We start from the raw sequence: 21,235 nt of genomic DNA, 5'->3' as shown, positions 1-21,235 counted from the left end.
CTCATTGTGGTGGCTGCTCTTATCACGGAGCATGGGTTTAGTTGCTCTGGCGGCATGTCGGATCTTCCCGTGTCCTCTGCATTGACAGGCAGACTCCCAACCACAGGACCACCAGGGAAGTCCCTTAATGGTATATTTTGATTAATGGAGATTCTTAGCTTCACTGTAATCAAATATATCAAATTTTTCCTCAAAGAAAATATTGGATAGGAAATATTCTGTTATCTTCTAAAAGCTTCATTGTTTTTCCTTTCATGTTAAATCCGTAATTTTCCGGGATTGCTTCTGATGTTAAGCGTGAGAGAGTGGTTTTATTTTGATAGCCAATCGCTCAAGCACTTTTTTTTTTTTAAAGAGGCTATCCCTTCCCCACTGCTCTGCAGTGCTTCCCTTGAAAGTGAAAGTCGCTCAGTCATGTCCAGCTCTTTGCAACCCCATGGACTGTAGTCCATGGAATTCTCCAGGCCAGAATACTGGAATGGGTAGCCTTTCCCTTCTCCAGGGGATCTCCCCAACCTAGGGATGGAACCCAGGTCTCCTGCATTACAGGATTCTTTACCAGCTGAACCACAAGGGAAGCAGTGTGTCCCTGGCTATATATCAAATGTTCATATGTGATGGGATCTGTTTCTAAGCTTTCTATTCTGTTTCACTGATTTATTTTATGTCAATATCAGTCTTCATTTATAAGACTGATTAATACATATGTATATCTTACAGACCAAACTTTCCCTCCTTGTCCTTTTTTTCCAATAATGCCTTGGCCTTTTGCATTTCCGCATAAATTGTAGAATCTTAAATTTCACCAAAATAAAAACTTGTTGGAATTTTGATAGAATTATGTTGACTCTAAATGTCAACTTGAGGAGAAATTCTGAGTCTTCTGATCCATGAATATGGTATGCTGTGCTGTGCTTAGTCACTCAATCGTGTCTGACTCTTTGCGACCCCATGGACTATAGTCTGCCAGGCTCCTCTGCCCATGGGAGTCTCCAGGCAAGAATACTGAAGTGGGTTGCCATGCCCTCCTCCAGGGAATCTTCCCAACCCAGGGGTCGAACCCAGGTCTCCTGCACTGCAGGCAATTCTTTACCAGCTGAGCTACCAGGGAAGCTCCCATGAATGTGGTATGCCTTGCCATTTATTAAGGTGTTTTTTCCTCTTCATAGTGTTTTATAAGTTTTGATCTTGAGGTCTTGCACATTTTTTATTAGATTTATTCTTAGGTTCTTCTTTTTTTTTTTTTAACCTATTTACTCTTCCTAAAGAGTCTTTTATGTGGCCTTTACAAAATACAACTTGAGTGAAAAGTAGTGTACTTGCAACACAAATGCATTAAATCAAAGTCCTGGGACTTCCCTGGTGAACCAGTGGTTAAGACTTTGCCTTCCACTGCAGGGGGTGCAAGTTCGATTCTTGGTTGGAGCTAAGATCCCACATGCCTTGTGGCCAAAAAACCAAAACATAAAATAGAAGCAGTATTGTAACAAACTCAATGAAGACTTTTAAAAAAACCACCACCTTTTCCGCTGTCAAATTACTTACAAACCACCATATTGCCTCTTGAAATTCAGTGTTGCAGAGAAGAGTAAGAGCATAGCCATTTCACAGCTGTCAGATTGGTAAAAACACAAAGGTTTTGGAAAACCAGGTGTTGGAGACAAAAAAGCAATGGGTGGGAGTGTCACCAAGTTCATCCAGCTTAGAGAACAACTGGCCCTCTCTGAGACAGCTGAAGATGGGTGTTCTGACTCTGGAGCTCAGGCTCTCAGCAGTTCTCCTCTTTGCTGCTAGAGGATGATATCTGCCCGGAGTGGGCAGGAGCTTCTCTGACGTGCTCATCTCTCTTTTGCAGGTTCGCGCCCTAATAGCTGACTTTTCCATCATCTTCTCCATCCTGCTCTTCTGTGGAATTGATGCCTGTTTTGGCTTGGCAACCCCCAAGCTGCTGGTGCCCAGCGAAATTAAGGTTTGCTCTGGAACCCTGCTCTGGGCATTTTTTCTGCCTGCCCCCCAGCTGCAGATCTCCTCCCCTCTATGCTGATCAAGTTTTTAATGTACTCAGCCAAGAGACCACATTGGTTCTCTGTATATGCTTCACACTTTCACTACACAGCCTCCTGGGGGCAGTCCTTTGAGGTGGTGGCTTGCAGATAGATCCATGATGAATTTCTGCTGTGTAGCCACAGGATAAAGGGAAGGTGCTGGAATCCACGCTCCCGTCCAGCTGAGGCCCCTTGATTTCCACTTATGGGTCTACAATTCCTTCACTCATGGTAGTCTGTAAGATGAGCCACTTGGGATCTGTTGAAAATGGTCCTTTAAAACAGTGATCCTCGAGAGTTCCCTGGTAGCTTAGTGGTTGGGATGCTGGGCTGTCACACCATGGCCCAGGATCAGTTCCTGGTCAGGGAAATGAGATCTTGCAAGGTGAGCAAAACAAACACAAACCAATGATCCTCAGAGTGTGCTCTGGAAATCTGGGGGTGGCGTTCAGCACTCTGCATTTTAACAAGTCCTCCAGGAGCTTCCAGGGCCTGCGTAAGTTTAATAAATTTCCCATTAGTAGTGGTGGTTTACTTGCTAAGTGGTGTCCAATTCTTGTGACCCCATGAACTGCAGCCCACCAGGCTCCTCTGTCCATGGGATTTTCCAGGCAAGAATACTGGAGTGGGTTGGCATTTCCTTCTCCAGGGGATCTTCACAACCCAGGGATTGAACCTGGGTCTCCTGTGCTATAGGCGAATCCTTTACTGACTGAGCCATTAGTCCAGAGTTGGTGCTATTTGCTTGTAGCTTTGCTTGAGCCCTGCTCCCTCACAAGGAGCACCGTCCACCTAAACTGAACTGGGAGGTAGAGGTTCTAGAACTGACCCTCCCTACTTTTGAGGGCTTGACTTTTGCAACATTATTTCAGCTTTAACATCTCCTAAAAACTCATGTTGGCCTTGAAATTTAAAGTACTTCTTTCTCTTAAATAAGCAGAGTATAAACTTCAGCCCAGCTCCTGCACAGATAATGCCTTATTCTCAATATGCAAGTCTGAATTAATGTCTGGTGTTTTACAGACAACACTATAACACTCCCCAGACAGATGACTCAGAGGAGAGGCAGAAAGTGCCAGGCACTGGGCCTCTCATTTTCTTTTTTCTTGCTTTTAGGCCTCATTCCCATTTCTTGTTAGCATATTTTGCAATTAGTGACCACAAACTCTCTCCCAACTTCCTCTGACTCTCCACCACCCTGTTTCCCAAACAAGCCCAGGGCAGCTGCAACAAATCATCTCCTTTGTTCTGTAGACACCACATCCTTCCCAAGACCCCTGTGCCTCCTGGATCTCTTTAAAGTTGCAGGTGCCTAATGCTTTAAGGAGAAAGAATATACTTGAAAAGTACTCCAGGTGTGGGAATAGCAGAGGTCTGGGACAGTGGGCCAGACAACAAGTGCTCCAGGACAAGGGAGAGAGGAAAGGGCCCTCTCCTTTGCTCTGTTCAGCCCACACGGCCTGACCGAGGCTGGTTCGTGGCCCCCTTTGGGAAGAACCCGTGGTGGGTGTACCTAGCGAGCATCCTGCCCGCCCTACTGGTGACCATCCTGATCTTCATGGACCAGCAGATCACTGCCGTCATAGTCAACCGGAAGGAGAACAAGCTGAGGGTAAGCCTGGTGCTAGGAGGCAGGGGCACAGCCTCTTCCCATAGAGTCAGAAGGGATGAAGGAGGGAGGTGTTGCTTCTTGCGAAATGTTGGGCCATTTGTGAAGCAAGTATGAGGGCAGGAGACTGGAGTTCTGGGGGGATGGGGGGAGGGGGGCAGGGGGAATGTGACCTCCAGATGTGGATAAAGCCAAAAGGGCCAGGACCAAACCCAGGTTGGGCCCCTGGGCATGCGCTTCTCGCTTATCCCAAAGTGACTTTCCCAACTCTGTCTCCCGACATTGAACTCGGAAGTCTGAACAGATGCTAACAAGGGGATTTTGATCCAGAACCATAGACAGAGGAGCATTCTTCGCCTTCCTGGCCCCTCCAGCTCCTCTCCCTGCCTCTGGGTCTGAGGAGACTCCAGCTATCCTCTCCCCCATCCCAATCTGGACCACTCTAGGCCTGGGCTAGACGTGCCCCATTTGGGGCTTCTCATTAGGGAATTGTAGAGATATTGCTTTGCTGGGTAGAAGGCCCTGCTTCCCAAGGACCCAAACCCAGGGCCTCTCCGAGCCTGAACACCTCTCCTCCCTGACCTGCATCAGTTCCCTGGTTCACCAAACTCTGGGGGTGGTAAGGCCTGACCACCTTAGGGCGGCAGTCCTTCCAGAGTGCTATCTAGAAGGCTGAGGAGAGCCCTCAAAACCTCTTCTGCAAAATGGCTGCTTTGGGAGAGTTCTGTCTCTCCCACCCCACCCAACAGGTGGCTGGGAGCAGGCTCCCTAGACAGCTTCCTCCCTCCCACTGCCTCTGCAGAAGGCGGCTGGCTACCATCTGGACCTGTTCTGGGTGGGCACCCTCATGGCTCTCTGCTCCTTCATGGGGCTCCCCTGGTACGTGGCTGCCACGGTCATCTCCATTGCCCACATCGACAGCCTCAAGATGGAGACAGAGACCAGCGCCCCTGGGGAGCAGCCCCAGTTCCTGGGGGTCAGGTAGGTGAAGGTCAGGGCCTGGGGACCACCTGAGCCGGAGTTGGGGTCAGTCTGGGGGGTGGGGAAGGGGCTTTTTACCATCGAGGTATTTGGGTGAATAGGGCCCCTTCTCTAACAATCCAGAGCCACAGGGATAGGAGTGATAGCTCTGAAGGGAGGGAAGAGGAAGACAAAACTTCAGCTGTTGTAGCATCTTTTTAACAGATTCCCAGCATGCACACCAGCCCCGTCACAGAGTCTCCTTCTTGCCTATATAGGCCACTCAAGGGTTCCCACAGAGCATCTTCTGACCTGATTTTTGTCCCCTCTTTAAGATTCCCTGCCATGCCATCCCTCAAACCCCCCAAATCAGGGTTCACGTCGCGCTCAATCTCATTCCTCCAGAAAGCCTTTCCAGGACCACTTCTACCCCTGGGCTCTGGCCCATGGCCTGTCACTTATGTTCCTTCCCTTGCCCCTCCGCTCATGCCCAAGTCAGGTCCTTGACCTGTTTCAGGCAGGGAAGTGCGTCTTCCACCCCTTAGGAGCTCTGGGGTGAGCCCACATCAGACACTGATGTTCTCATACATGGCTGTCCTAAGAACTTCTGCCCATGGCTTGAGAATACCTGGGCCACCCAGCAGGTCCCGAGCGAGGTTCCTGGGGTCAGGGCAGCGTCCTCTCCTGGATCCCCAAGCCCCAGATGTCTGGGCCTGAGCAGTCTGCCACAGAGCCCCAAGCTCCCTCCAGGCTTGTGCCTGCGTCTGAGCACTCCAGAAAACACACCTGCCCTGCAGCCCCCGTACCTGCTCTGCCAGCAGCCTGGCCCCCTTCCCCTACATCCTCATCAGTCATGTCCCACAGACGTGAGGTCCTATTACAGTTGATAGGCAGGGATAATGAGCACTTCATCTCCCACTTCATCCGCACAGCAACCCCTCAGGTGGGCGCCATGAAGTACATTCTCCTGATGCTGAAGACGTTTAGGACCTTGACTGATGCCACATGGCTCGTAAGTGGCAGAGCCAGGATTAAAGCCAAGTCGATCTGGCTCAAGCACCCCCTGAACAGCCTCCTGAAGAACCCTACAAATGCCCTCACCTCAGTCAGATTCACCTTCTACCCATGTGCTGGGCAGCTTGTCCTCAGGTCACTGGTTTACTCTCTGGAATGGGAGAGCAAGGCAGAGCCCAGGGCCTTGGACACAGCCTTCAAGTGCCCACAGAAGGCTGGAATGTCACAGAGCGCCTCCCAGCCCACCCTGACCATGTGCTCTTCTCTGCCAGGGAACAGAGAGTGACTGGCACCATCGTCTTCATCCTGACAGGGATCTCTGTCTTCCTGGCTCCTATCCTGCAGGTGAGGCTCCGCACCCTCTGCGAGGGCCCTGTCCATCTGCGAAGGCACTGGCCTGATGCTTCAGAGTGCGGAACAGGCTCTCCACATGGCCCCTAATAGGCCAAAGATATCCCGTCATCACTACTGTTTTCTGTAATATTGTATCCTTTACATCTCTGTTCCCTGGACTTCTCTGGTGGCTCAGATGGTAAAGCGTCTGCCTACAATGTGGGAGACCTGGGTTCAATCCCTAGGTCAGGAAGATCCCCTAGAGAAGGCAATGGCACCTCACTCCAGTACTCTTGCCTGGAAAATTCCATGGACAGAGGAGCCCGGTAGGCCCCAATCCATGGGGTCCCAAGAGTCAGACACAACTGAGCCACTTCACTTTTACTGTCAGCACCAGGCCATCCTCATTGCTCTTTCTTACCCCTCCCAGGGTCCACCCTCACCTTTCTGGAGGACATTTCCACCCTTGCCAAATTCCATCCTTGCTTAAATCAGTAGCTTCTTAAGTTGGCTTTTTCCAATTTGCGGTTGTTGGCCTCCTCGTTCACATGTTTTCTGAAGTTTAAACTTACAGGGGAGGCTTCTGTCACTGCTCTTGGGGCCTGTTTTCTGCTCCTCTGTCTTGCATGTCTTGGGCACATAAGTGACTTTTTCCTCCTACTATAGCTTCAAATAGTCCCTTTAGATCAGCTGGAAGAGGTGATAACGATGAGGAATATATTTGGAGCATATATCTCCCAGAATGGCTCATTCAGGGGTGAGCTTGTGAAAAAAAAAAAAAAAGACTAATGAACCATGATGTTAATTGATTTATGATGGGAAAAATTTCTGGCTTGAGAATTGGTGCTGAACACAACCAAACAGTATTGAATAATTTTTTTAAGGGATGTTTCCATTTTGCAGGAAACAGATTACATACAATGGGGGAGAGAGGGACGTTTTGTTAATTTAAAAGAATATTTTAAATGGTCAGGGAATATTTGCTTTTACGGAGAGGCTTCCAAAGAACCATTGTGCCTGTCAATCCCAATACTGTCCAACAGCTGAGTGTGTGTGTTAAAAAAGCTCCAACAGGCACTTTAGGAGCCAAAAGTTCCTACGAACACTGCAGATGCAGTGTCTGCCTCCCTGTGAGAGAGTGACTACTGTGCCCCAGCTGGTGAGTGTTCAGTTATTTATTTAGTCATTTCTCACAAGCTCTTGTATTTGAATGGAACATAAAGCAATTAGAAAACCCCACTCATTTCCCTCCTTTTGTTCCATTTGCATTTTATCAGTTATCTCATGGACACATTATGAGTATCACTCTTCTAGGGTTTTGAACTCATGTTTGCTGTGGGCTGTGCTTAGTCGCTCAGTCGTGTCTGACTCTTTGTGATCCCACAGACTATAGCCCGCCAGGCTTCTCTGCCCATTGGATTCTCCAGGCAAGAATACTGGAGTGGGCTGCCATGCCCTCCTCCAGGGGATCTTCCCAACCCAGGGATCGAACCCAAGTCTCCCACATGCAGGCGGATTCTTTACCATCTGAGCCACCAGGCAAGCCCTAATTTTAGTAAATTTTTGTTTTTGCACTAATTTTGTCTATCTTAACATAAATATCAACAGCATGCCCAGGGAATATACTTAAAGTAATTGGGATGAAAATAGTTCTGTGCATAAGATATGCTATTGCCCAAGCATCTGATGATCATACTTTAAGTGATGTGTAGCCTCATTGCTCTTTCTTTGGTAAAATACAGTTTCCTATTGTAAGCAGCAATGGAAACTCCTTTCTGCTGCAATTTTCCACACAAAAAGCTTGTGTACTGTATTTATTAATTTGTGCATCTTATAAAAACCAATGAGGGGACTTCCCTGGTGGTCCAGTGGGTAAGACTCTGGGGCTCCCAGTGCAGGGGGCCCAGATTCAATCCTTGGTCAGGAAACTAGATCCCACACATGCCGCAACTAAGACCCGGCACAAATAAACAGATAGATATTTTTAAAATGAGGGACATTCCATTGTGTGTTCGTGTATACATACACACCGCAATTTCCGCATCCATTCATGTGTCAGTGGACATCCAGGCTGCTTCCACGTCCTCGCTCTTGCAGTGTTGCTGCAGCAAACACTGGGGCGCACGCTTCTCTTTCAGTTATGGTTTCCTCAGGGTCCATGCCCAGTAGTGGGATTGCTGGGTCCTATGGTAGTTCTTTTCCTAGTTTTTTAAGGAATCTCCATAGTGTTCTCCATAGTGGTTGGTATCAGTTTATATTCCCACCAACAGTGCAAGAGGATTCCCTTTTCTCCACATCCTCTCCAGCATTTATTGTTTGTGGTACATATACACAACGTATATTACTCAGCTTTAAAAAAAAAAGAATGCATTTGTCAGTCTTAATAAGGTGGGTGAACCTAGAGCCTATCGTACAGAGTGAAGTCAGAAAGAGAAAGACAAACGTTGTATATTGACGCGTGTGCATGGAGTCGAGAAAGATGGCACTGCTGAGCCTGTGTGGGGGAGGGAGCGGGCGGGGTGAATGGAGAGGGTCGCGTGGAAACATACATCACCACGTATGGAATAGAGAGCCAGTGGGGATTTGCTGTGTGACTCAGGGAGCTCAACCCAGTGCTGTGTGCCAGCCTAGAGGGGTGGGATGGGGTGGGAGATGGGAGGGAGGCTCAAGGCGGAGGGGACGTATGTATATCTGTGGCTGATTCATGTTGATATATGGCAGAAGCCAGCACAATATTGTAAAGCAAACATCTTGCAATAAAAAAAATTTTAATGAAATTTCAGCCCTGTGGGGGGCGGAATGAGAAAATTCCCTGGCAGTCCAGTGGTTAGGACTTGCACTTTCATTGCTGTGGCCTGGGTTCAATCCCCGGTTGGAGAGCTGATCTCACAAGCCAGGCAGTGCAGCAAAAAGAAGAGAAAAACAGGCTCTGTAAACAGGGTGAGGTGCCATCTAGGGGGAAATGTTCATTATGGCGTTAGCTGTCATGACAAAGTTTTTATGGGGTTTATTATAGCTCCAGATGCTCTGATACTGTTGTTGCATTCCATCACAAAAGGATTTGAAAAATCTGGCTGCCACTCTTTTACAATGAGTGGAAATATATATATATATAATCATTTTATTTAGTCTTTTTGACACATTTTATAACAGGAAAGACATCTAAAGTCTTACCATAAGATTTAAGATTTCTGATGTAATTATATCAAGGATTTCAAAATTGTTCGATGATTGAAGCATTATCATTAGTTTGTTGCTGTTGTTTAGTCGCTAAGTTGTGTCCAACTCTTGTGATCCCAAGGACTGTAGCCTCCCAGGCTCCCCTGTCCATGGGACTTCCCAGGCAAGAATACTGGAGTGTGGGTTGCCATTTCCTTCTCCAGGGCATCTTCCTGACGCAGGGATCGAACCCACATCTCTTGCGATGCAGGCGGATTCTTTACCCACAAGCCACCAGGGAAGCCACTGGTTGACACCAGTGCTAAACACGACATTGCTTTTAGGTAGAGATATTTGGTATAGCCAGTTCAAGAAAAATACAACTTTAAAACAGATTTGAGTTACTGGATAGAATCCCAGAATTTATTTCCAATCAAGAAAATATTCCATGAAGCTTGTTTAAGTTTTTGCAACTCTAAATTTTCCTAGTTCTATCAACATAGGCAAGTACTAGACTCATTGAGAACTCACACTAGAGAACTATTTACCCAAGGCCATGCTTTAGTTGCAGAGAAGGCAATGGCACCCCACTCCAGTACTCTTGCCTGGAAAATCCCATGGACGGAGGAGCCTGGTAGGCTGCAGTCCATGGGGTCGTTGAGTCAGACATGATTGAGCGACTTCACTTTCCCTTTTCACTTTCATGCATTAGAGAAGGAAATGGCAACCCACTCCAGTGTTCTTGCCTGGAGAATCCCAGGGACGGGGGAGCCTGCTGGGCTGCCGTCTCTGGGGTAGCACAGAGTCAGACACGACTGAAGCGACTTAGCAGCAGCAGCATGCTTTAGTTGAAAATTTTAGTTTTTATCTATGTAGCCAACAGAGAAGATGCTACAGATTTTGAGGGTGTAAGTTATATCCTAGATGTTAGTGTTTTTATTGTTATTTTTGTTTCTATATCATTTATTAACTTCACCTATTTCTGTACCAATTCCCCCAGTAGAGTTCTGTTCCAGGACTTCTCAAACTTTCATGTGTATTAAAATTCATCTGGAAATTTTGTTAAATGAAGATAGTGACTCAATAGCTGTGTGGGGGGCCCCAAATTCTGCATTTTTAACAAACTCACCAATGGTACCAAATCATGCTGGTCCAAAGATCACACTTTGAGCAGCAAGGAACAAAACCACCTCCTACCCATCTCTCTGAACCAATGAACGGTTAGACTGACATTAGATACACTGATGTTTACTAGAGGATCAGTGACAATCTTCAGTCCTTCCATCACCAATTTGCAAATATTTGGTTATCTTGCCAAACAAAGGCACTGGGGGATGAAGTGACTGTGTATCTGCTGGGCAGCATAAATGTCTTGCAGACTCAGTTTTGCAGATTCTCAGTTCATTCCAAGCCCCAAAGGGTTTTTCTTGTTTTACTTTTTGTTTGCAACTCGCCACAGCTTGTCAGGATTGTGAATTTCTGCCTACTGCCTCAGAGGAACTCCTGATCGTATCAGAAGCTTCCCCTTTTGTCCCCAGATTGTTCTCACGGTCTCAAACTCAAATTATATAGGAAGGTCTTATGTTTGTAGGACTCTGATCCTTGTTCTTCGCTTTAGCAAGTGGTATAAAGCTGACACTAGAGGCACCTTTTTGCCGCTTTACTCTGTCATTAATATTTGAGAAAAGCTCCTCCCTGGAAATCCAAGAAAGATTTGCATCAGTTAATCTAGAATTCTAGATTACAGCCCCATCACTGGTCAGAGTGTAATGTCACAGGCCTTTCGGATTTTCTGAGAAAGCTCTTTCAGCCTGCAAATGACAAGATGTTGTTCAGTTGCTAAGTGGTGTTTGACTCTTTGCAATCCCATGGACTGCAGAACACCAGGCTTCCCTGTCCTTCACTATCTCCTAGAGTTGCTCAATTTCGTGTCCACTGAGTCAGTGATGCTATCTTACCATCTCATTCTCTGCCACCCTCTTCTCTTTTTGCCTTCAATCTTTCCCAGCATCAGGGTCTTTTCTAATGAGTCGATTCTTCGCATCAGGTGGCCAAAGCATTGGAGCTTCAGCTTCAGCATCAGTCCTTCCAATGAATATTCAGGATTGATTTCCCTTAGGATTGACTGGTTGGATCTCCTTACAGTCCAACAGGCTGTCAAGAGTCTTCTCCAGCACCACATTCAAAAGCATCAGTTCTTTGGTGCTCAGCCTTATTTATGGTCCAGCTCTCACATCTGTACATGACTACTGGAAGAAACCATGTTTGACTATATGGACCTTTCTCAGCAAAGTGATGTCTTTGCTGTTTAATACACAAATGACAAGACTGGAGACAATTCCCTAGGCTTAATAATGAGGTGATGATAATCAGTCACTGGTAACTGCAAACTAAGACAGTCCAGTTCTTCTGTTTGATGCGGTTTTCACCCCCGTTAGATCAAAACAGAAGTTTTAAGCCATATTAAATGTGTCAGACTTCCCTGGTGGTCCAGTGGTTAAGAATCTCCCTGCCAATACAGGGGACATGAGTTCGATCCCCGGTCCCAGGAAGATTCCACAAGCTGTGGGGCAACTAAGCCCAAGGGCCACAACTATTGAAAATGTGCTGTACAAAAAAGAAAAGAAAAGAAAATGTGCTGTACAAGAGAAGCCGCTGCCGTGAGAAGCCTGCAGACTGCAACCAGAGTAGCCCCACTGTCCTCAACCACACGCAGCGACTAGGACCCAGTGCAGCCAAAATAAATTAAATTTTAAAAGATTTGTGTTGTTACAGATTATAGCTTAATCTTTTATTTAAGATTTCATTTCTCTCTTAATTGCTCCCACACTTTGAGGCTGATTCTGCTAAGTCTGCTAAGTCGCTTCAGTCGTGTCCGACTCTGTGCAACCCCATAGACAGCAACCCACCAGGCTCCCCCGTCCCTGGGATTCTCCAGGCAAGAACACTGGAGTGGGTTGCCATTTCCTTCTCCAATGCATGAAAGTGAAAAGTGAAAGTAAAGTCACTCAGCCGTGCCCGACTCTTAGCGACCCCATGGACTGCAGCCCACCAGGCTCCTCCATCCATGGGATTTTCCAGGCAAGAGTACTGGAGTGGGGTGCCATTGCCTTCTCCATTGAGGATGATTAGGCCAGATTTTTTTGTCAGACTATTTTCCATTATAAGTTATTACAAAGTATTGACTCTTGTTCCCTGTGTGGTACTGTAGATCCTTGTTGTTTAAACGTTGTATATACAGTAGTGTGTATCTGTTAATCCCATACTCTAATTTATTCCTCCCTCTCCCTTTCCCCTCTGGTAACCGTACATTTCTTTTCTTCGTCCGTGAGCCTGTTTATGTTTTATACAGATTCATCTGTATTATTTTTTAGATTGCACGTGTAAGTGATGTCATATAGTATTTGTCTTTGTCTGACTTAGTATGGATATTCTCTAGGTCCATCCATGTTGTGCAAATGGCAATATTTCATTTTTTATTGCTATGTAATAGGATAATATTTCATTGTATGTATGTATGATGTATACATATCTGTAGATATACACAAAGATACCCACCACATTTATTAAACCAATTGTCTGTTGATGAGTTGAAATTTTTGCCTTATTTAATAATAAGGCAAAAACCTCCTCATATACAAATGGAATGATGTCATGGACCCATGTTTCCTTTAAGTTCAAATGTCGTAGAGTGACGTTTATAGCATGTGGATGCAAATCATGCTTTGTGTTTAAAAAATAGCCTGCTGCTACTACTGCTAAGTCACTTCAGTCGTGTCCGACTCTGTGTGACCCCACAGACGGCAGCCCACCAGGCTCCCCCGTCCCTGGGATTCTCCAGGCAAGACTAGCCTAGTTTATTTTAAATGAGAGGTTGTTGATTTGTTTGGATTTGCCAGCATTCTTAAATGGACTTCTAAAAGTTGGATATAGTACTTTGTGTTCTTGCGAGTGTTCAGCACAGCAGCCCTGGGAGGGAGCGAACCAGCCTCGTGCAGGTAAAGGGAAGGAGAAAAGAAGGAAAGACACAGCTTACGCAGTGGAGACGTACCTTAGAAATCTTCTAAAGAGTCACGTGCCCACTGTAGACCAGTATGAGTGATAAGATCCCATGTTTGGAAAAGCGAACTACCCAAGAGCATGATGGGAAGGATAGCTACCCAGGAGACCATCAGCACTTAGTTGTCGCCCATTGGCGGTCACTTCATACACTGTTCTGCTTCTTTTTTACCTGATTGTATATGTTGCATGAGTTTTGTTCCTCAGCAGGTACTCCCCACTAGTAGGTAAGCTCATCAAGGGTCACCAGCCCCCTGCAAGCTGAGCAGTGCAGTTTAGGGGGGCCCTTAGCTGGGGCTGGAGGTGGGAAGGGGCTGGCATGAACGAGCAGTCTGTAGATATTTGCCATGTTCCAGGTTAATCTTCAGCCGGACTACACGGCTCCTGTAGGGCATAAAGTTGGGGGCGGGGAGGGGGGAGGCTGGGAGAGCAGCTGTTCACTGGGCTAGAAAAGGGGCAGCAGAGCCCCAGAGACCATCTCCTCCCCCACGGACACTCTGGCTCCAGATGTGCTCACAGATGCTTCATTCCTCCAAAATTCCAACTCTTTCAACACCTGGGGAAAGCCGAGGCTGACCAGGCTGCCTCCGTGACTTGGCAGACACTGCCATCCTGAACAGAGTGGCCAACAGCCTGCTGTGGTCGTGGCCCAGTCCAGAGCTCTGCCTCCCCTCTCGTTTCAGTACATCCCTTTGCCAGTGCTGTATGGAGTCTTCCTCTACATGGGTGTGGCCTCCCTGAATGGCATCCAGGTAAGGACCCTTAGGTCCTTAGGTCCTCAGTTTACAGATGAAGAAACTGAGGTTCAGAACTCAAAACCCAGATCACGCTGATTCCTATGAGCATTTCACTACCACTCTCTGTTTGCTAAGGCAAGCTGTACAGAAGAAAACATTTTGCTATTTACCATGATATACCAGATAGCTTGTGTTGCTTTCAAGTTGCATTTTCCTTGAAAGTGGAGTGTTTACTGGGGCCTGAACCAGGGCTTTACCCCTCCCCAAGAGCTCAGCACCCCTCCATAAAATCTCATTATACCTCCTCCTAGACCTCCATTCCCCCTCCTTTGCATCCTCGAGACCTGACCAGGGGCTCCCCTCAATGAGACCCTGCTGTGGCACCCATTCTACCAGATCCAAGCCCCCAGCAGGGCCAGCAGGGTCTCCAAGGCCTGGCTGAGACTCACACTGTCCTCACCAGTTCTGGGATCGCTGCAAACTCTTCCTGATGCCCGCCAAGCACCAGCCAGACCATGCCTTCCTGCGGCACGTGCCGCTGCGCCGGATCCACCTCTTCACCCTGGTGCAGATACTCTGCTTGGCTGTGCTCTGGATCCTCAAGTCCACAATGGCCGCCATCATCTTCCCAGTCATGGTAAGATGGGCACAGGCTTCTCCCTCCTTGTTCTGCAGGTTCAGCCAGGGAAGGTGTCCACGGGGAGACCCACCCTAGTCTCCTCCACAATGGCCTCTCTTGGGGTCACAAAGGCAGGCACAGATCAAGATTCGGGTTGTGACTCCAGGCCAGATGGAGCTAGGGGGTTGATGGTGGAATGGAGAGGCTTAGAGGGGGCACAGGTTGTGTGTGGTGGGTGGATACTGTAGTGACAATCCACACGCCTGCCTCCACCCAGCTCAGGTCAGGGCGGCTCAGTGAGAATGCAAAAGCCACCCAAACTCCCCTTCTCTGTGGTGTGATGGAGCTGGGCAAATTCAACAAGGAGACTGAGTGCCCCACTGCCAAAATTCAAACCAAGTGCAGAAGTAGATCTATGCTAAGTATATACCTTTCAATAAAATTGAATTTGAAAAATGAATGGGGGGATGGGATAGGGAGAGCTAGAATCAGAGATTTAGAACTTCAAATTTTAATGTCATTAACATGTCATTGTTTGGAGAGGCTGGGGAAAGTATGTGAGAATTCTTTGGCTATTCTTGAAATTGTGGGTAAGTTTTAAATTATTCCAAAATTATAAATTGAAAAGAAGAAAAGCCCACAACATGTATCTGTCCCCATGGGAAGCAGTGGGCTCTGCCCCTGCCAGGGCCTGGGAAATAGAGGGGGTTACTATGGGCTAATGCTTTGGGGAAGCCCTGGGTGGGCCCCAAAGCCTGCAGGGCTGGATTAGGGGCCAAATTGAGGACACAGAGTAGATCGGAAATATCCTGAGGGCTCTGAGTCAGTGCTTCTTGACCCTGGCTGCTCATAAGAGTCACTTGGGAACTTTATAAAAGTACATGTGGGCCTCACCCACAGATTGATTAAGACAGAACCTCAGAAAAACCCAGGCATTGGTGTTTGTAGTAAGTTTACAAGTAAGCATAAATCTGCATCCAAGGTTGAAAACCACAACTCCAGGGAATGTGAAATGGATCCTCTCCAACAGTGGGGAGTTCAGGGGTGATGCTGCGTGCTGAATCACCCCTGAACTGGAGAAGTTTTGAGAAGGTTCCAAAGATACCAGCAAAAGTCCCTGAACTGACTGAGGGAGGGAAAAAAAAAAATGCTGGAGTTTGGGGCCTTGAACCCATGGTTTTCTCTGAACTCTCACCACAGATCCTGGGTCTCATCATTGTTCGAAGGCTTCTGGACCTCATCTTTTCCCAGCATGACCTGGCCTGGATTGACAACATCCTCCCAGAGAAGGAGAAAAAGGAGGCAGATAAGAAGAAGAGAAGGAAAGGGGCCCATGAAGACAGTGACGAGGAGGTGGGGAGGATGGGAGGCCTCAGCTGACGGGAGGGATCAAGACCCTCCCTCCACCTCTGCCATGGCCAGGGAGGGGTGGCTTCTCAGGTATCCAGGGGGCACTGCCCGGGCCCAGCCTTGGTCTGATGTGCTGAGATCACGTCTGTTTCTGTGAATACCATTATCGTAGGCCAGAATGTATGAGCCCCCTCACCCAGGGAAAAGGTTGGCCAGGCCCACTGTCTCCAATTTCTGTGGGCCCCTGGGCTCATTGTAACAGCAGTATAGGCCCCAGAGGGGACAGTGCAGAAGCCTCGGCTCCATCATCAAGGTTATGACAACTGACCTCCAAAGGACAGAGCAGGCCTGGCGGGGAGGGTGCTAATGGGGACTCACTAGTAGACTGGATTCCTGGACAAGTGGGAAGATTGGGGCCGAGTCTTGCTTGGAGCTGTCCCTAGGGTCCTGGGGAGGGAGGTGGGGGAAGAGGCACAGGTCCTCACTGAAAGAGTGACCAATTCCCCAAATGTCTGGGACCTCTCAGTTGCCCCATCAGCCCCTCCCTTCTCCCATGTTCCTCCCCATCTCACCCTAAAACAGGGAGTCAACAGACAAGAAGCCAGTCCCGAATTTATAGTAAATCACAAAATATTTGTGGATAAGATTGTCTACTTCAAGTTTTCATTACAAATGATGAAACTGTCCCCAAAATGGAAGTGATTCGCCCAAGATGGTCATGTCTAGGAGGGAATAAGAAAACCATTCCCCACTTTGGATCTGATCATTTCCCATATACTGAGCTGCCCATGCCATTCCTAATAACCATGTCTGGCTCCCATCCTCCCAGTCTGACCCCAACCCATATCCCTGCCTCCACCATCAACTATTCTAGCAATCTTGCCTTTTGCAGATCAAAGTTGCTCATAGGCAAGCCCTTGCTGACTGACTAGTGACAATCAAACCGCCTTCTGATGATAGTGATAGGCCCAAACTCCCCTGGTCCTTGATTACTGTCCTCTTCCAGGAAGGTAAGAGGCCCATAATCCCTGTCCACATGTTTTTCATTGATTTCCCGCCCCCCTCCAAAGGGCTGTGCTGCACAGCTTACAGGGCCTCGGCTCCCCGACCAGGGAATTGAACCCGGGTCACAGCAGTGAAAGCCCAGAATCCTAACCACTAGGCCACCAAGGAACTCCCCTTTGTGAATGAGTTAGATGATTTGAAAGTTAGGTTCTGCAAACAAAGAAGCCGAGAGTCTAAGTGCCTTTTAAAGACAAATATTCTTTCATTGATTCATTCAATAAATATTTGAGTGCCTACCACATGCCAGGAACTATTTCAGGGGAGGGAAAAAAGCTTCCTTTATATATGCAAAGGAAAACTGGGATCCAATTTACATAAATTCATTTTACACACATCTTCACAGTTGGTGTGAGGTTCACTCCCAAATGACTGTTATCATGACAGTTGAAACAGTTCTAATGAATAACATTCCTGCAAGAGTAGTGTCCTCTCCAGTGTCCTCAGTGGGCCCCAGGGTATTTGCAGTACCCACCACCTGTCTGGGTGTGAAGAGGATGGTGATTTGCACACTGCGGATGCATGTGTTTTCCATCCTGGCAAGAAAGCCAACACTGTTGTACTGGTGGTGTTTATCAGCTCTTCCTACTGTTGCTCTCCAGCCCCAGTTCCCTCCTCCCTCAGTTATAAAGATTCCCATGGAAAGTGTCCAATCAGATCCCCAAAACAGTATCCACTGCATTCAGTTCAGTTCAGTTCAGACAGTCACTCAGTCGTGTCCGACTCTTTGCGACCCCATGAATCACAGCACGCCAGACCTCCCTGTCCATCACCAACTCCCAGAGTTCACTCAGACTCATGCACAGCGAGTTGGTGATGCCATCCAGCCATCTCATCCTCTGTCGTCCCCTTCTCCTCCTGCCCCCAATCCCTCCCAGCATGAGTCTTTTCCAGTGAGTCAACTCGTCGCGTGAAGTGGCCAAAGTACTGGAGTTTCAGCCTCAGCATCAGTCCTTCCAATGAACATCCAGTACTGGTCTCCTTTAGGATGGACTGGTTTGATCTCCTTGCAGTCCAGGCAACAGTTAAAAAGCATCAATTCTTCAGCACTCAGCTTTCTTCACAGTCCAACTCTCACATCCATACATGACCACTGGAAAAACCATAGCCTTGACTAGATGAACATTTGTTGGCAAAGTAATATCTCTGCTTTTTAATGTGCTATCTAGGTCGATCATAACTTTCCTTCCAAGGAGTAAGCGTCTTAAGCGTCTTTTAATTTCATGGCTGCAGTCACCATCTGCAGTGATTTTGGAGCCCCAAAAAATAAAGTCTGACACTGTTTCCACTGTTTCCCCATCTATTTCCCATGAAGTGATGGGACCAGATGCCATGATCCTCGTTTTCTGAATGTTGAGCTTTAAGCCAACTTTTTCACTCTCCTCTTTCACTTTCATCAAGAGGCTTTTTAGTTCCTCTTCACTTTCTGCCATAAGGGTGGTGTCATCTGCATATCTGAGGTTATTGATGTTTCTCCTGGCAATCTTGATTCCAGTTTGTGCTTCTTCCAGCCCAGCGTTTCTCATGATGTACTCTGCATATAAGTTAAATAAGCAGGGTGACAATATACAGCCTTGACGTACTCCTTTTCCTATTTGGAACCAGTCTGTTGTTCCATGTCCAGTTCTAACTGTTGCTTCCTGACCTGCATACAGGTTTCTCAAGAGGCAGATCAGGTGGTCTGGTATTCCCATCTCTTGAAGAATTTTCCACAGTTTATTGTGAGCCACACAGTCAAAGGCTTTGGCACAATCAGTAAAGCAGAAATAGATGTTTTTCTGGAACTCTCTTGCTTTTTTGATGATCCAGCGGATGTTGGCAATTTGATCTGTGGTTCCTCTGCCTTTTGTAAAACCAGCTTGAACATCTGGAAGTTCACGGTTCACATATTGCTGAAGCCTGGCTTGGAGAATTTTGAGCATTACTTTACTAGCGTGTGAGATAGTGCAATTGTGCGGTAGTTTGAGCATTCTTTGGCATTGCCTTTCTTTGGGATTGGAATGAAAACTGACCTTTTCCAGTCCTGTGGCCACTGCTGAGTTTTCCAAATTTGCTGGCATATTGAGTGCAGCACTTTCACAGCATCATCTTTCAGGATTTGAAATAGCTCAACTGGAATTCCATCACCTCCACTAGCTTTGTTCGTAGTGATGCTTCCTAAGGCCCACTTGACTTCACCTTCCAGGATGTCTGGCTCTAGGTGAGTGATCACACCATGGTGATTATCTGGGTCGTGAAGCTCTTTTTTGTACAGCTCTTCTGTGTGTTCTGCATTAACAGTAAATAAAACACATTGTGTCTCTCCCTTCCTACTTACTACTAATCCTCCACCTCTTCCTCAAGGAATTTTCACTTTTAACTCAGATCTGTTGGTCTTAGGACTCCTGTGCTAGGCAGAATTCAAAAAGAACTGGGCTATAAGAATTGGGACTCCAACCATATGGAAGCCCCAAATCAGAGTGTATAGATTTCAGTGGTCTTCACTTTAGTGTGGGCAAACCCCCTCTTTCCTTCCTTACCCCCTGTGCCCCCAGTTGCCCATGGCACCACCTGCCCCCTCTTGCATTGTTTCAGATGCACTAATCCAAACATGGCCTGTTGAGCCTCGCATGTTGCCTATGATTGTTGAAATGACTGAGAGCTCAAATCCCAGCTGAGCTGCTCCTCTAGGAGAGCAAGTAGCATCACACTAGGATTATGAATTAGTCAAGGTCCTAGGGCTTGGTCCCCGAGGTTCTGAATGAGTGACAAACACCTTCCACACGTTGAAAGGGAACCTGCCCCAGAAGGACCAGATGTGGCTTATGAAGACCCTGGGGGATTTTTTTTGCTGTCTTTACCCACTCCCAGCCTCAGCTTCCTATCGGTGGACAGTCCTGTCATCAAGACAACACAGTCTATCCTGGGCGTAGTCTGAAAGATCCCAACATGAGTCCTGACCCTGGTGCCCCTAAGGGCTTGCCACTTTCCCATTTTAGGCATCCTGCCAGCCCCCACAAGGGCCTTCCAGCAAAGGGGCTTCCCCTTATATTCTCCCACAGAGGTACTTCTTCCTTGTGAATTTCCCACTCTCCTTCTCCTTTCCTCTTGTATACATCCATCTCCCTTCCTCATTTTCCCCTGGCCCCTGCCATGCCTCCCACCTACCTCTGGGTGAAGGAATAACTGAAGCGGAAGCCACCCACCTCCGGGGTCCCTGTATCATCTGGTGTAGCACTGGCCACGGGGTTAGAGAACAGAAAGGAGAGGAAATGGGTGAGGGAAGCACTGGAGAAAGAGTATTCTCCAGAATAGTTCTCAAACCTGCTCTACATCTGACACTTTAATTTTCCTGCCAGGACAAAGATCTTCCAGTTGGAGTTACTCACTCTGATTCTTCCTTCAGTGATTCAGAACTTGACCGAAGGTAATAGCCATGAGACAGACTCTTTGGGTGTTAGATAAGAGAATAAGCAATGGCTTGAATGCCTAGGATTTCTCAAGCCAGTGTCTCAGTAAAAGGCCTCTGCTGCTCCACCTCAGGACACAAAGGCGCAGACCTCATGAAGTATCAAATAACAAGTCTGTCCTCTTACTGATGTAATGTGATGACCACACACGAGGGTATTCGTGTTTGGTAAAGGAAATTATTATAAAATATGAAGTAGAATGAAAATTGAAAGTAAATACTGAAAAAAAGACAATAGAAACTAGACATGATTTAAGTATATATTACTGAAAGCCGGGATACGTGAACTTTAAGGATCAAAACACTAAGCACTTTAATGCTCTGTGGAATAAAACAACAGCATGGTTAATTAGCAAAGGTGAGAAAAGGTATCAGGGAAAACTAAATATCAATGATCAAGTGGAGATAAAAATAGTCAAGAAAGAATTCAAGGCCCAGTTTCCAGCAACTCCCATGCCAACAATGTGATTCCTTGCTGTTTTTAATGAGAAGCCACCCTCAAAAAAGGTGGGACTACTTGATGACTGAAAACAAGGAAAGGGATCAAAAATAGAAACAAGGAATTCAGAGTCAATAGAGTCTGCCTCAGTCATCACTGTGGAAGGTGGTGAGGGCAGTCGTACTCCCACGGTGCACCCTAAACTGGACCGGAGTCACTGTGCTAGATCTAACGGGAAAAGCATGGGCTGTCCGACTCCAGATATAGATGGCACACACCCAGAAGATTGTAAGACACGTGTACAAGAGAGTGTAGATCACCTAAGGGATCTTCTGAGTTATAAGTCAAAGCTGTTATCACATTGCCCGGACGAGATTTATCACCAGTACAAGCGTTAGGCC

At 47.1% G+C, this 21,235-nt stretch overlaps 2 protein-coding genes across 3 annotated transcripts in view; one reads left to right on the top strand and one right to left on the bottom strand.

The window, feature by feature from the left end:
• The window catches only part of SLC4A5 (solute carrier family 4 member 5), a 125,202-nt gene that overhangs the window by 101,000 nt on the left and 2,967 nt on the right, over nucleotides 1–21,235 (top strand). For both annotated transcript variants that reach the window (XM_086327665.1, XM_086327666.1), the window contains 8 exons: nucleotides 1,856–1,969; nucleotides 3,496–3,657; nucleotides 4,457–4,635; nucleotides 5,901–5,973; nucleotides 13,863–13,931; nucleotides 14,380–14,553; nucleotides 15,736–15,888; nucleotides 20,286–20,353. In XM_086327665.1, coding sequence (XP_086183791.1) covers nucleotides 1,856–1,969; nucleotides 3,496–3,657; nucleotides 4,457–4,635; nucleotides 5,901–5,973; nucleotides 13,863–13,931; nucleotides 14,380–14,553; nucleotides 15,736–15,888; nucleotides 20,286–20,353 — 992 coding nt within the window. The remainder of the gene's footprint in view (nucleotides 1–1,855; nucleotides 1,970–3,495; nucleotides 3,658–4,456; nucleotides 4,636–5,900; nucleotides 5,974–13,862; nucleotides 13,932–14,379; nucleotides 14,554–15,735; nucleotides 15,889–20,285; nucleotides 20,354–21,235) is intronic.
• MTHFD2 (methylenetetrahydrofolate dehydrogenase (NADP+ dependent) 2, methenyltetrahydrofolate cyclohydrolase) overlaps nucleotides 17,129–21,235 on the bottom strand; it is a 30,930-nt gene continuing 26,823 nt past the window's right edge. The window contains exon 9 of the transcript XR_015137316.1: nucleotides 17,129–19,215. The gene's annotated coding sequence lies outside the window, so the exon portion shown is untranslated. The remainder of the gene's footprint in view (nucleotides 19,216–21,235) is intronic.

The sequence above is a fragment of the Bos grunniens genome, chromosome 11, assembly GCF_055505025.1.
Source record: "Bos grunniens cultivar Pamir isolate PY7600 chromosome 11, Bosgru_T2T1.0, whole genome shotgun sequence".
In the NCBI taxonomy this organism is placed as follows: Eukaryota; Metazoa; Chordata; class Mammalia; order Artiodactyla; family Bovidae; genus Bos; species Bos grunniens.
This window is presented reverse-complemented; position numbering and strand designations above follow the sequence as displayed.